Source organism: Penaeus japonicus, unplaced genomic scaffold (assembly GCF_977035675.1).
Source record: "Penaeus japonicus unplaced genomic scaffold, GWHDUDI00000001_assembly GWHDUDI00000025, whole genome shotgun sequence".
Lineage (NCBI taxonomy): Eukaryota > Metazoa > Arthropoda > Malacostraca > Decapoda > Penaeidae > Penaeus > Penaeus japonicus.
The window spans coordinates 13990597-14005596 of NW_028234427.1; the positions used below are offsets into that span (position 1 = coordinate 13990597).

General features: G+C 46.8%; 1 protein-coding gene across 1 annotated transcript in view; it reads right to left on the reverse strand.

Annotated features, from left to right (window-relative positions):
* The window catches only part of LOC122246203 (rho GTPase-activating protein 45), a 258137-nt gene that overhangs the window by 30346 nt on the left and 212791 nt on the right, over positions 1-15000 (reverse strand). The window contains exons 11-18 of the mRNA XM_086551371.1: positions 14097-14234; positions 12294-12386; positions 11197-11391; positions 7853-8051; positions 6853-7014; positions 3825-3967; positions 2530-2718; positions 171-355 (exon numbers count right to left, since the gene is read on the reverse strand). Coding sequence (XP_086407497.1) covers positions 171-355; positions 2530-2718; positions 3825-3967; positions 6853-7014; positions 7853-8051; positions 11197-11391; positions 12294-12386; positions 14097-14234 — 1304 coding nt within the window. The remainder of the gene's footprint in view (positions 1-170; positions 356-2529; positions 2719-3824; positions 3968-6852; positions 7015-7852; positions 8052-11196; positions 11392-12293; positions 12387-14096; positions 14235-15000) is intronic.

Here is a 15000-nt window from a genome sequence, read left to right on the forward strand (position 1 = left end):
CACAACCCACTCCCCTCCCACTCCCTCCCACTCCTCCCCCCTCCCCCCAACCTAACCCCTTCTCCCTCACCCCCTCACCCTACCTCTCCCCCCCTCCCTTCCCCTCCCCCAACCTACCTCCCCTCCCCCCTCACCCCCATAACCCCGTTGCCCGAGAAGTGTGCACCCACCTGATGAAGTCCGGATACAGCCTGAAGGTGAGGAGCGGCTCTGGCAGCTGGCGAAGGTACAGCTTGAGAACGTTAGCGATGACGTTCGGGTGCTGGTCGGTGAGGTCGACGAGGTGGGCGCCGTTCTCGAAGGCCTGGCACAGCTTCTCCACCCGGCTCTTCACGCCCGACACGCGGTAGATGCCCTGTGGGAAGAGGAGGTGGAGGAGGAGGTTAGGAGGTGAATGAGGAGGTGGAGGAGGAGGTTAGGAGGTGAATGAGGAGGTGGAGGAGGAGGTTAGGAGGTGAATGAGGAGGTGGAGGAGGAGGTTAGGAGGTGAATGAGGAGGTGGAGGAGGAGGTTAGGAGGTGAATGAGGAGGTGGAGGAGGAGGTGAAGGAGAACGGGGCGTGGTCCGTTTCAGTACCGGGAGGTTGTGGTGTGGTCGGTGTGGCTAGTTTCTGTTCGGGTTTTGTGGTTGTTTTATTGTGAGTGTGGTGATTTAGATTACTGGTGGATAGTGCGCATATTGTGTGTGGTTTGTTTTATTTTGATTGTGGTTGATTAGATTATTGATAGATATATAGGTAGGGATTTGAATTGGAACATATCGTAAGACTCGTAAATCGTAAATATTGCATGTCATTTTACATTGTCATATAGCAAGGGGAAATGAGCAAATGACAATATCCTTCTACATTATCATCATATTTTGTACCTATACATTTCTTATCTCTTCCCTCACTCTACTCCTTCGCCATCCCACACCCTCATTCCTCATTTATCTTCGTCTCACTCATTCCCTCATTTCGCCAAATTCCCCTCATTCTGCACTCTGGGTGAGACTTGTTACCCTTATATTAATGGAAAATTTGTGGACGATATATATTACGGAATTACCCAACCGTAAGGAGTGTTCAATGGGCAATTAAATTACACCCCTGCAAATGAATATCCTATGTATATAAACATCCTTTGGTGACATACCCAGCGCTAATGGCAAGGTTGATTGCAACATGCCTATCCGGGCGGCCGGCCGGCGTGGGCCGGTTTTTTTTTAGATAAATTCATTGATTGATGATAGTTGAAAGACATGGGGGTGTGGTGGTTACGCTAAGGTCTGAGCTTGTCTGAGATTTATGAATGAGTGGTAGGGGGAATGTTTTGATAGATAGAGTGAATGGATGGATAAATGGTGAAGGAATTGAAATATGGATTAATAGATAACGCGTACGTACAAACACAGACAAATACACTAAATCAAACAATCACACATACACAAACATACTCACACACACACGAAAAAAATAAAAAATGCTAAACACGAAGACTTAAAAATACACACTTTCATGTCAATTCCCACCCCAACCCACCCCTCCACACACACACACACACACACACATACACACCTCCCCTCCATCATCCCTCCCTCCCCCCTCCCCACCCCCAGCCCCCACCCCCTAGAAATATAAACTATAACCCCGCGCCCTCTGATCTCGCGCCCCGCTGGGTTCGCTCATTACAAGCAGGAAAACTTAGCGCGGACAAATTTACATAAACTTTATGAAATCCGACCCTCTTTTCGGCCCAATGACCGGCTGGTTTTTCGGTTCATGGCCTGGGATGCGGATCCTGGCCCGTGAGGAGGGAAGGAAGAAGGAAGGAAGAAGGAGGAACGAAGGACTAGCTGAGGGTTAGATGGTTATGATGTCACTCTGATGTCACACTCGAGGACCTCATTCTGATGTCGGTCTTAATGATCGTCTCAATTATTAATCTTTGTTTTCTTTTTCTTTTTTTAATGGATTGTATATTTTTTTCAACTTTTTGTTTGTTTGTTTAGTTTATTCTCGTCTTTATTTAGTACTGTTCTTATTCGTCTATCTTCTTCTCCTGTCTTCCTCCCCTTACTCCTTCCTTCTCCTTCCCTGGACACGGTTGCCCCCCCCCTATCTATCTCCTTTCCCACACCTCCACCCCTTCCCCTCTCCCCCCTCTCCCTTATTCCTTCCCCCATCACCACCCTTTCCCCTCCACCCTTCCCCTCACCATCCCCTTTCCCCTCCCCCGTCTCCCCTCACCAACCCCTTTCCCCTCCCCCGTCTCCCCTCACCAACCCCTTTCCCCTCCCCCGTCTCCCCTCACCAACCCCTTTCCCCTCCCCCGTCTCCCCTCACCATCCCCTTTCCCCTCTACTCCTCTCCCATCTCTCCTCCCCTCTACCCCTCCCCTGTCTCCCCTCCCCTCTACCCCTCCCCTGTCTCCCCTCCCCTCTACCCCTCCCCTGTCTCCCCTCCCCTCTACCCCTCCCCTGTCTCCCCTCCCCTCACCAACCCCTTTCCCCTCCCCCCTCCCCCCTCCCCCGTCTCCCCTCACCAACCTTAGTCTTAATCCCATGGGCGTCGATCTCCGCGATGCACTTGAGGACGAGGTGTGGCACGGGGGCGTTGGTCTCGCTCAGGTGCTGCGCCAAGTCCACGCCGAAGGTTGTCATCTTCCGCGGCAGTCTCTTGTGGCCGCACTGGATCGCCAGCGTCTCCAGGCACTTCTTGTGGCACCCGAGCATGCACTGCGGAATAGAGGGAGAGCAAGTGAGGAAATGAGGGGGGGGGATGTTAGGCGGGTTTCTCTCTATTGCATATAGTGTTGGTTCTATATCTCTGTCACTTTCGCTCTGTCTCTTTCTTTTTATCTTTCTCTCTCTCTCTCTCCTCCCGTTTCTCAATTCTCTCTCGTCGTCCATCCTCTCTCTCCTCCTCTCTCTTCCTTCTCCTGCTCTCTCTCTCTCCTCTCTCCTCTCTCTCTCTTCTCTCTCTCTCTCCCCACTCTCCCCTGGGGGTGTTCTGCTCCTCTCTCACTCCCCACTCCCTTCTCACTCTCACTCACCCCTCTCCCTCTCTCGCTCTTCCCTCTCCCTCTCCCTCTCCCTCTCTCTCTCTCTCTCCTCTCTATATTATATATATATATAGATAATATATATATATAGATAATAAATATATATAATGTATATAAATATATATAATAATCAGTTCGCCTACATATATATATATATAATATATATATATATATATCGACTCATTTCTTCTCTCCTTAATCCCTCTCCTTCTCTCTCTCTCTCTCTCTCTCTCTCTCTCTCTCTCGCCACTCCTCATCCGTCCTCTCTCTTCTCTCTCTCCTCTCCCCCCCTTTCTCTTTCTCTCTCTCCTCTCTCTTCCCTCCATCCTCTCTCTTCTATTCATTCTTCTCTCTCTCTCACTCTCTCCTTCTCACTCTCTCTCTCCCCTCCCTCTCCCTCTCTCTCTCTCTCTCTCTCTTCTCTCTCTATCGTCTCCTCCTCTCTCTCTCTCTCTCTCTCTCTCTCTCTCTCTGGCTCCCTCTCTCCTCTCCCTCTCTCTCTCTCTCCTCTATTCATTCTTCTCTCTCTCTATATTATATATATATATATATATAAATATATATATATATATATATATCTAATTCTTCATTTCTCTCTCTCCCTCCCTACCTCTCTCTCTCTCTCTCTCTCTCTCTCTCTCTCTCTCTCTCTCTCTCTCTCTCTCTCTCTCTCTCTCTCTCTCTCTCTCTCTCTCTCTCTCTCTCCCTCCCTCTCTCTCTCTCTCTATTCATTCTTCTCTCTCTCGTTCTCTCTCTCCCTCTCCCTCTCTCACTCCTTACCTCCGCACACTCGTAGCCATGGAAGTACACGTAGGAATCACACTCGCGGCATCTGGACGGCGTCTTGAGTCTCCTGAAGGCGTGGGTGACGGCAGCCTTGCTCATCACCTGCAGCCGCGTCCCTCGCAGGTAGTGGGTGTCCGCTGGGGGGGGGGGGGGGGAAAGAGAGAGAGGTTTGAAAGAACTTGGATCTGTGTAGTGTGTGAGGTGGTCTATGTATCTATCGATCTATCTATTTGTCTGTCTGTCTGTCTAACTTTCTATCTATCTATCTTATCTGTATATCTATCTATCTGTCTATCTATTTGTCTGTTTATCTATCTAGTCTATCTGTATGTATTTTTCCTTATTTGTTTTTCTATTTGTCTATATTTATGTATCTGTAAATGTATCTATCTATCTATCCATCTATTCATCTATTTAACTGTTTATCTCTCTACGTTCTTATCTATATGTCTACCAATATATCTATCTACCAATTCATCTATCTATTTCCAAAAACAAAGTGACTTAATGTACAAACCCTACATGCAAGAGTTCATATAAGCTCCTATTAACACTAACACGTATGTACTCTCTAACTAACACTACCTTTGCATGTATGTGCTCTTTCACTAATGTACTAACACGTACTAACATGTTATGCACAACTGAAAAGGAATAAGCAATTGTAATAATAATAATAATAATAATAATAATAGAATAAGAATGATAAGAATGAAATAAAGATAAAGATGTAGAAATCTATGCTAACTAAAAATGTAGTTTCGCTCATTCCCGCTATTAGACATTGGAATCATCTCGTTCTTCTGAAAAATCTATCTCCTCATCGTCCGTATTAGTACATTTGCTCATCTCGATCTCCGTCTCTCTTCTCTCCCTCTCTCTTCCTCTCTCTCTCTCCTCCACTCCTCTCTCTTCTCTCTCTCTCTCTCTCTCTCTCTCTCTTCTTCATTTCTCTCTCTCTCTTTCTCTTTCTCTCTCTATCTCTCTCTCTTCTCCCTCGCTCTCTTCTCTTCTCTCCTCTCCTCCTCTTCCTCTCTCCTCACTCTCACTTCTTCTTTCTTTCTCTCTCTCCTCTTTCTTCTTTTCTCTCTCTCTCTCCTCTCCACTCTCTCCCCCTCGCTCTCTCCTCGCCTCTCTCCGTTCTTCCTCTCTTCTCTCTCTCTCCTCTCTCTCTCCTCTCTTTCGCTCTCTCTCTCTCTCTCTCTCTCTCTCGCTATTCTCTTTCTCTCTCTTCTCTTTTCTCTCCTCTCTCTCTCTCTCTCTCTCTCTCTCGCTCTCGCTCTCTCTCTCTCTCTCTCTCTCTCTCTCAGTAATCGTCTTCGAGGGTCTGCAGCGGTCTCTCTTTCTCTCTCTCTTTCTCTCTCTCCCTCTCTCGCTCTTAGCCTCTCTTTCTCATACTCTTCTCTCTCTCTTCTCTCTCTCTCTCTCTCTCTCTCTCTCTCTCTCTCTCTCTCTCTCTCTCTCTCTCTCTCTCTCTCGCTCTTTCTCTCATTCTTTCTATCTCTGTTATCTATATATCTATCAATCTCTGTCTATTTCTTTCTATCTCTATCTGTCTCTCTCTGTCTATGTCTCTATCTATGTATCTATCTATTCATCTCTGTCTTTATATATATATATATATATATATATATATATATATATATATATATATATATATATATATATATATATATATATATATATATATATATATCTGTCTATCTCTATCTAGCTATCCATTTCTGTCTATTTATCTATCTATCTCTATCTACATCTGTATCTGTCTATCTCTGTCTATCTATCCATTTCTGTCTATTTATCTATCTATTTTTCCTTATCTATATCTGTATCTGTCAATCTTTGTCTATTTCTGTCTCTGTATCTTTATCAATCTATCTATTTCATCATCTATTTATCTTTATCTATATCTGTATCTGTCAATCTTTGTCTATCTCTGTCTCTGTATCTTTATTTATCTATCTATCTCATCATATATTTATCTTTCAATTAACAGAAACCATTAGGTAATTTCCCCAAAGATTTCTATAGCCTAATATTCTAGTATATGATGTTGCAAAACAACAACAACAACAACATAATTTGCAACATTTTGTCCTAGAATGCAAATCAAGGGACGTCAAGATATTGCATCAATGACAATAATTAAAAGTATTAACATCAATATAAAAAAACTATTTATTTGTACTGAAAGATGCAATAAGCAATGACTAAAAGATGAAATGATGAATGGGGCTGGGTAATTTGGGTGATGGTGCTTCATCAAAATTAACTGTTATGAATAAAGTAAAAGCTGTCTGTTTAATTATCTGATTATCTAATCATCTATCTAATTATCTATTACTAATCAGTCCATTAAATCATGGCTATTGTCTATCTAACTGTAAATCTAATAATTTGTCTACCTAATTATCGGTTTATTTAATCATCTATCTATTATCTATCTACCTACCTTTTGCCTACCAATGATGTATCTGTCTTTCAACTGATAAATTTATCTATCTGTCTATCTATCAACCCATGTCCCAGTCTGCAGTCCCAGTAATTTTATCCCCTATCTTATTGTGGTTCCAGCCTTTATCACTAGTGGGTCTAGATTGGAGCCCATGTCCCTTGTGGTTCTAGTCCATGTCCTTTGTGGTTCTATCCCATGGCCTTTTTGGTTCGAGCCCATATCCTTTGCGGTTCTAGTCCATGTCCTTTTTGGTTCGAGCCCATGTCCTTTGTGGTTCTAGCCCATGTCCTTTGTGGTTCTACATGTCCTTTTTGGGTTCCAGCCCATATCCTTTGTGGTTCTAGCCTATGTCCTTTTTAGTTCTACCCCATGTCCTTTTTGGTTCTAGCCCATATCCTTTGTGGTTCTAGCCCACGCCTCTTGTAGTTCTAACGATTGCCCCTTATAGTTCCAAAACATTTCCCTTAGTGGTTCCACCCTATTCCCCTTAGTGGTTCCATCAATTTCCTCTTGCGGTTCTACCCCACGTCCCTCACAATCCCCCCGCCCTCCCCCCTCGTCCCTCACCTGTGTCGGGGTCGGTCTCCAGCTCATCCCCCGAGGAGAGGGTGTGCGGGCGGCGGGCGGTGGCGAGGGGCGACGCCGTGGGCGAGGCGTCCGCGCTCTTGGCTGACTTCGACGAGCCCACGCTGTCCGTGTCGCTGCCTCCGGGGCCGGCCAGTCTGCCCACTGTGGGGGCATGGGGGGTGGGGGTTAGGCTATCACGCGTGACGGGAGGGGGGGGACGTGCACGCTGACACGGAGAGAGTAAGAGAGAGAGAGAGGGAGAGAGAGAGAGAGGGGGGAGGGAGAGAAAGAGAGAGAGAGAGAGAGGGGGGGAGGGAGAGAAAGAGAGGGAGAGAGAGAGAGAGAGAGAGAGAGAGAGAGAGAGAGAGAGAGTGGGGGGGGGGGAGACAGATAGAGAGGGAGACAGAGAGAGAAAGGGAGACAGACAGAGACAGAAACAGAGAGACAGACAGGGCAGAGAGACACAAATACACTACTGTAGTAATCTCCCACATGTTCAATAAGTGGATGACATGAAACGGATCTGTGAGGGCACTGGAATTACAATAGTCGGATAAAAATTGGTTTACAAATATATTCACAAAAACTTTATTTTTTTATTCTTTATCCTATACCCGTTTTTTTTTTTCTTTTTTTTTTTAGCTGGAATGTAATATTACAGTAATAGGATTTTGAATGCGACTCGCAATAACAGTCACACCCACGAAAAATACACAACCAAATTATAATTACACGTGAATTTCTGAGTAAAACAAAACAACAACAAATAAAAAAAACAGATTAAGAAAAAAACAATTACTGAATAAATAAAAGAAAGAAACAAAAATTAAGAAACACAATTACTAAATAAAAAAGAAGAAGCAGAAATTAAGAAAAACAATTACTGAATAAAAAAAGAAACAGAAATGAAGAAAAAAAAAATCACACTGAACCCAAAGTCACAACAATGCAATCTAGATATCCACGTGACCTCGCATCCGAATGACCCTAGCCCTCTTACCCTGCAGGTCGTCCGCCCCTGGAACGGAGCCATTAGTCGTGTGGTCGTGAGGGGCGTCCTGCTGGCCTGGGGTGTACGACTCGAAGCTGAAGGGCGTCTCCGGAGTCTCCTGGCCGAGGGATGGTCCGAGGCGCTTGACGAACTCCATGTACTGTGACCCTGGCTCGTACAACCGGGAACTCTCGCATAGCGTCTGGAGCTGAGGAGAGGGAACGAGGGGGGGCGAGAGGGTTAGCTGAGTACCTGACGGCGGCGATGCAGGAGGGGGACTTGGGGCGCGAGCGAGCGGGGAGATATGTGTGGGGGGTGGGGGTGGGGTGAGGATGGCGGGGGGGGGGGAATTGAGATGGAATGGGAATAGGTTGGATGGCAAAGCGCTTCTTATGACATTAAGATATCTAAAGTAACACAATGTAAATGTGATTACTGTTTTCCACAGTAATTATTTACAAGGAAATTAAATGATTAGATTCGAAATTTGTGATCGCAGCCCCATTGGCTCTCACTCCGAGCCTGCCTACCCTATTCTCTCCCTTTCTCTCTCGCTCACTCTCTCTCTCTCTCTCTCTCTCTCTCTCTCTCTCTCTCTCTCTCTCTCTCTCTCTCTCTCTCTCTCTCTCTCTCTCTCTCTCTCCCTCCCTCCCTCTCTCTCTCCCAACCTCCCTCTCTCCCTCCCTTCCTCCCTCGCTCCCTTCCTCCCTCTCCCTCGATCCCTCCCTCCCTCCCTCTCTCTATCCCTCCCTCTCCCTCCCTCCCATCCTCCCTCCTTCTCCCTCTCTCTCGCAAGATCTGGAATTAACGATTTTCGATTAAATCTTCACGAGAAATCGTCCTCGCGCAGATTTAATCGTAACTCGTTAATTCCGTCTCTCCCGGGAGGACTTATTCATAGTTTCATTATGTTTGTGTCTATGACTCGTTCTTGTTTTCGCTCTGTGTCTCTTGCTCGTTTTCTTGGTCGCTCTCTGTCTCTGTCGCTCGCTTTTTTATTTATTTTTCTTTTCTCTCTCTCTTTCTCTTTCTCTCTTTCTTTTTATCTTTCTCTTTATCTCTCTCTCTCTCTCTCTCTCTCTCTCTCTCTCTCTCTCTCTCTCTCTCTCTCTCTCTCTCTCTCTCTCTCTCTCTCTCTCTCTCTCTCTCCCTCTCTCCCTTTCTCTCTCTCCCTCCCTCTCCCTCTCCCTCTCCCTCCCCCTCCCCCTCTCCCGCTCCCCCTACCTCCTCCTCCCTCTACCCTCTATCCCTTCCCTTTCCTCTCTCACACCCTCTCCCCTTCCCCCTACCTTTTTCACACCCCCTATCCATCTCCCCCTACCTACCCTTCTCCCCCCCCACCCCACCCCACGATATGCAAATTGGCTGACTCTTCGGCCGCACAAACTTTATTTACTCTGTCTCCGAGGCCAAAAGACTTCCCAATGCCGGACCGAAATCCATTTACGTCTCCGCGCCAACAGTATAAAGTTCAGACAATGAGCTCTCGGTGCCTCGCGTCGCGTTGTGGTGTGGGGGAATTTGGGGGCCTTTTTGGGGGGTGGGGAAGGAGGAGGGAGGAGGACGGGAGAGGAGGGTGTGGGAAGGGGAGGGGTTGGAGGAGGGGAAGGGGTAGGGGGGTGGGGATTAGGGGTGTAGGGGGAGGATGGGTTGGAGGGGGTGGGGAGGGGTGGGGGAAGGGGGGTTGGAGGGGGGTGGGGATGGGGGTTGAAGGAGGGAGAGGAGAGGAGGGGCTGGGTATTGAAGGAGGGAGGGAGGGAGGGAAGGAGGGCATTGGAGGAGAAGAGGGCGGAGGCAGTTGCTGGAGGAGGGGGAGGGGGAGGGGGAGGGGGAGTGGGAAGGGACAGAGGGAGTTGAGATGTATGGTAAGGTTGAAAGCGGTGGTGATTGTGGTTGTGGTTTTGGTGGTGGTCATGGTGACAGTGGCGGTGGAGCATTTGTTGGAAGTGATAATTTCGGTGGTGATAATGATAAACGTAGAGGTAGGTGTAAGTAATAGCTATGGTGACGGTATAATGCAACTACTGATAATGATAACAATAACAGCAATGATAATTAACTAACAACAAAAAATAACACCCACAATGATAACAACAATCACCTAACAACAATAAAAAAAAATATTAACACCCACAACGATAACACCAATCACCTTACAACAATAACAACGAAATTAATGATACCCACAATGATAACAATAACCATAACAACACTCTAAATGTCGGCGTACAACATCCCCTTTTGAAAAAACAGGTTTCGAGTTCAACTCACTGAACAAACCCTCAAGTTTGGTAATTACCGCTGAGAGCTTACTGTCCACGTAGTCCATTCCCAAGGGAAGGTTTGTAATTTATTTTTCATTATTTTTTATATGAAAATGTTAATGATATAGACTCCCATATATATCATGATGAATTCTGATTGAAAAGGATATGTGGTTGGTTTTTTTTTATGTGGGTATTTCATGTTGTTCTTTATGGTTGTTGGTAAGACGCTGGACCAATTATGTAATTGTTTCATGTTGTTCTTCATGGTAGGATGTTATGATGTTCGTCTAAGATTTCGGAGGTGATCTTTTTAAGGTTTATTTCCTTTTCTTACGCCGACATATAGGGTAATAATGGTGATTATAGCCCTCCCTTCTTAATTGCTCTGGTCAGGGTTTCTCGACCCTTCAATTTCCCTCCCCGTTTTTTTCAATTCTGGCTAATTCCCTTTCTCTGTAACTTTCTCATTTTTATATGACATAATTCAGTTCTTTTTTTCTTACTAATGCCGTTCTTTTCTTTATAAGATTTTACTGCTTTTTCACTCACGACGACCTGGGTTTTTTTCTTTCTTTCTTTCCCTCGTCTAATTCTTCTTAATCTTCCGTTCCTGATTTACTCCCCTTGTCTCCTGTCCCTTTCCCTCCGGCTTCCTCCATCCCTTTCTCCCTTCCCACCCACCCCCCTCCACCCCTTCCCCTGTCTCTCCATCTCCCTCCACTCCTTACCCCGTCCCTCCATCCGCGTCCCTCTCTCTCCCCTTCCCCTCCACATTCCCCGTCCCTACTCTCCCTCCACTCCTTCCCCCGTCCCTCCCTCCACTCTTCACCCCGTACCTCCCTTCCCCTTTCCGCCTTCCCCCGTCTCTCCCATCTCTCTCCCTCCACTCCTTTCCCCGTCCATCCCTCTCCCTCCATCCCATCCCCCGTCCCTGCCCTTCCCTCACCCTTTCCCCTTCCCCCTTCCCTCCTACTTCACTCCTTCCATTTACCCTCCCCTTCCCTCCCTCCCCTCCACCCCTCCCTCTCCCTCCCCCTCTACCCCTTCCCTCCCTCCCCTCCCACCTTCCCCTCTCCCTCCTCTCACCTGCACCGGCGCCGGAGCTGCCACGGTGTGCTGCAGCTGGAAGTAGCAGACGGTGACGGCCTTCATAGTCTGGTCGCACTGGAGGATCAGCTCCCGTGTCTGCATCAGGACCTCCCTCTTCACCTTCAGGAGCGCCGCGTGTCTGTCGTTCGCCTCCGCCACGCAGCTCCTGTAGGTGGCCTCCGCCTCGCGGGCCTGGGGAAGCGGGAAAGAAGATGCAGGAATCGCTTAGGAATATTGTCATGGCGTTGCAAGAGAAGCGTAGGATACGAATGTCAAGCTGAGCTGTACTAAACCTCTGCTTATTCATCCCTTTATCTCTGAGACAGAAATCCTAGTCTCGTCGAGGAACATACAGCATTCCAACATCATGCACAACGACACTTCTCTCATGCATGGTTCCCATGACAGCAGAGGACGTCAAGTCAAATCATGATCTTAATGACTATGATTATGAAAGCGGTGCTGTTTTATTTTATTATTATTATTTTTTTTTTTGTTAATATTGAAATATATCAAAATATTTTTCCTGGAATATTTTGCCGGGAAGCGAGGGTGCCACACGACAAACAGCGCTATCACTTACGGTCCTCCAGTACACATTGGAGTATGAGCTCTAATTATTCGCCAGGCGTAACTTGCTAGTTTGGTAAATTATGTAGCCTATCAATTCAATTACGGAGACAACGGTACACTGCGAGCTGAGTTACTTCTGGTTGTATGTACTTGTGCGCATATTCTGGCGTGTACGCATGCCTGTGTGTGTGTGTGTGTGCAGGGTCCTCTGTGTATGTGTGTGCAGTGTGTACGTTCGCGAATGTTTGTGAACGAACGAACGAGAAATACGGATGAACTACACCCGTGTTTAAGCCATAGTTTCCCCAGCCTCGTCCCGAGATACCTAACCGAGAGCCCTGACTCCGGAGGGGGACGCCCACTCGCGAGGGACATCGGCCGAGACGAGACCCCTTCCCCGACACAAGGAGGCGACCGACCGTCAGAAGCCCCCGTCCCGCTCACAGAAACGACGGCCGTCGCTCGAAGCAAAACGACTGACGACGGCAAGAAGGTCGTTGCGCCGAGACCAGGAAACTCACCTTGAAGATGGCCTCGTCGCGCTTTCTCTCGACTTTGTCTTGGCTCTCGGTGTTCTCGGCTCTCGCGGCGGCCTCGCGCGCCTTGGCCAGCTCCTGCGGGAAGGGACGAGCAGGTCAGTGCAGGTCAGGCGAGGTGAAGAAAAGGTGAGGGAAGTGGATGAATTTTTAAAAATGTTTGGAAGGTGTGGAGTGGATTTAAATAAACAGACACACACGTAAACACACACACACACACACACACGCGCGCGCGCGCGCACCACGAATGAAAAATGATGAGGCGTAAGATTATAGCAAAACCATAAACATCACAACAACAAAACAATAACAGTAAACTATAGCAATCAACATTTTATCAATAAACAACTGATAAGAAATAAATAACAACGAAAAGTAGTCTTCAAGTTGTCTAATGAAAGTTTATTTATTTCCTAATAGTTGGTTATTATCAAATTGTTGGTTCTCACAAACAGAAAAAAAATCATAAATTCAGTATAAGCAAAGGTGTTCAACAGATCACGTGATCAAACCTGGGCTATGAGCTGGTGTGATGACGTCATAGCCGCTAACTCCTTTCTCCCTCCTACCTCCCCCTCCTCCCCTTCCTCCCCCACCCTCACCCTCTCCTCTGAGGAAATTGCTTCGTCTTACCAGCTCGAAACATGAAACAAGGCGCTTCGAAACAAGGTCCTGATACACAACCTTCCCTCTCGCGTATACACACACACACACGCACACATACACACACACACACGCACGCACACATACACACACGCGCGCGCACACATACACACACACACACGCACACACACACACACACACACACACACACACACACACACACACACACACACAACATCTACATCCACATCCACAGCCACACACACAGACACAACATCTACATCCACATCCACTGCCACACACACAGACACAACATCTACATCCACATCCACAGCCACACACACACACACACACACACACACACACACACACGCACGCACACACTACCTTTCCGCCACGTCTTACGCAGAAATAGTCTGCCATGGAAGCGCCGCATTCCGTAGACTATTCTGCACTGGAACACACTACTTGGGAGCATTACGCTTTCGGAACGGGGGAATTATGCAACACTTTAGGATAAATTTACGACGAGATGAAAACTCCGGGAGAGGCAGAAGGGGTGTTGTGGGTGGGGTGGGGGCTGGAGGTGGGGTCGGGTGGGAGCTGGAGGTGGGGTGGGGTGGGTGGGTTGGGGTGTTATGGGTGGGGGCTGGAGGTGGGGTCGGGTGTTGTGTGGGGTGGGAGGTAGGGGGGGCTACCGGCAAATATATGCTTCGCAAAAATTGCAGAAAAGGATTAGGCTTGAGAAAATGTGGAGACGTGACTTTATCGAAATGTTCGTAAAAGGGGAACTAGAAGCAAAGACTCGAGTTTCAGGAGCATCTTAGATTTTCTTTACATATACTGACAGATAAAGAGAGAGAGAAAGAGAGAGAGAGAGGGGGGGGAGAGAGAGAGAGAGAGAGAGAGAGAGAGAGAGAGAGAGAGAGAGAGAGAGAGAGAGAGAGAGAGAGAGAGAGAGAGAGAGAGAGAGAGAGAGAGAGAGAGAGAGAGAGAGAGAGAGAGAGAGAGAGAGAGAGAAATAGAAATAAAAAGAAAACGAGAAATAGAAAGAAAGAAAAAAAGATAGAAAGAAAAAAAATATAAAGAAAAACAAAAAGAGCAAGACAGAGAAAAAAAAAAAAATCGGGAGAGAAAGAGAAAGAGAGAGAGAGAGAGAGAGAGAACCCACACGAATCGACTTGCCTGTTGTCTCTGGTCATAGATGATCTTGTGTTTCTTAAGATTGTTGACGGCTTCGGTGAGTTTCTTGAGCTCCTTGTGCCAGGTATCTTTAATCACCTTCCTGGCTCTCTCGTGGTCGTTCCGCCGTGCTGTGAGCGGCTGTGAGGGGAGAGAGAGAGAGGGGCGTGGTGAGGGGAGATAGATCAGCGTTCAGGGGAGACGGGGGGAAATAGTAGAATGATGGTATACTATATTTGTATTTTTTTCTAATTCAGTTTGTGTGGGAAGAAAGGAGTTTTTTTTTTTTTTTTTTTTTTTTTTTTTGGAGGGGGGGGTTTACAGATAAAAAAAAATCTGCTTAATGAGACAACCACAACAACAACAACCACAACAACAACCACAACAAAACAACAGCAAGAATGAAACCCGAGCAAAAAAAAAAAAAAAAAAATGCGAGAATACTTTAGGGTCGTCGGCCCTGAAAGCAGCCTACATCAGCTGACACGAGGACGCTCCCGGCACTCAAATGCAGGCGACGCTAAGCAAGCAACGCGAAACTCACTGCTTGCTTTTTTGTTTGTTTCTCCGACGAAAAGCCTCATTGCCTCGTCTTCAGGGGGTGCGTTTAACAAGCACAGCGGTTATTTTGGGTAGATTTGTGTGCTTGAGGAATAGCTGATTAGTGATACTGAGGGAGGGTGGTTTTGATAAATGCGGTGTTTGAGATCATCAAACTCGGACGAGGAACTGCAACTGTTTGTGTTTGTTTGTTTGTTTTATATGTTTGTGTGTGTGTGTGTGTGTGTGTGTGTGTGTGTGTGTGTGTGTGTGTGTGTGCATTTGCATGTGTGTATACATATGCATAAATATACACATATCTATATCTATATATTTACTGACTAGTATTAATAGTGAGAGGGTCACG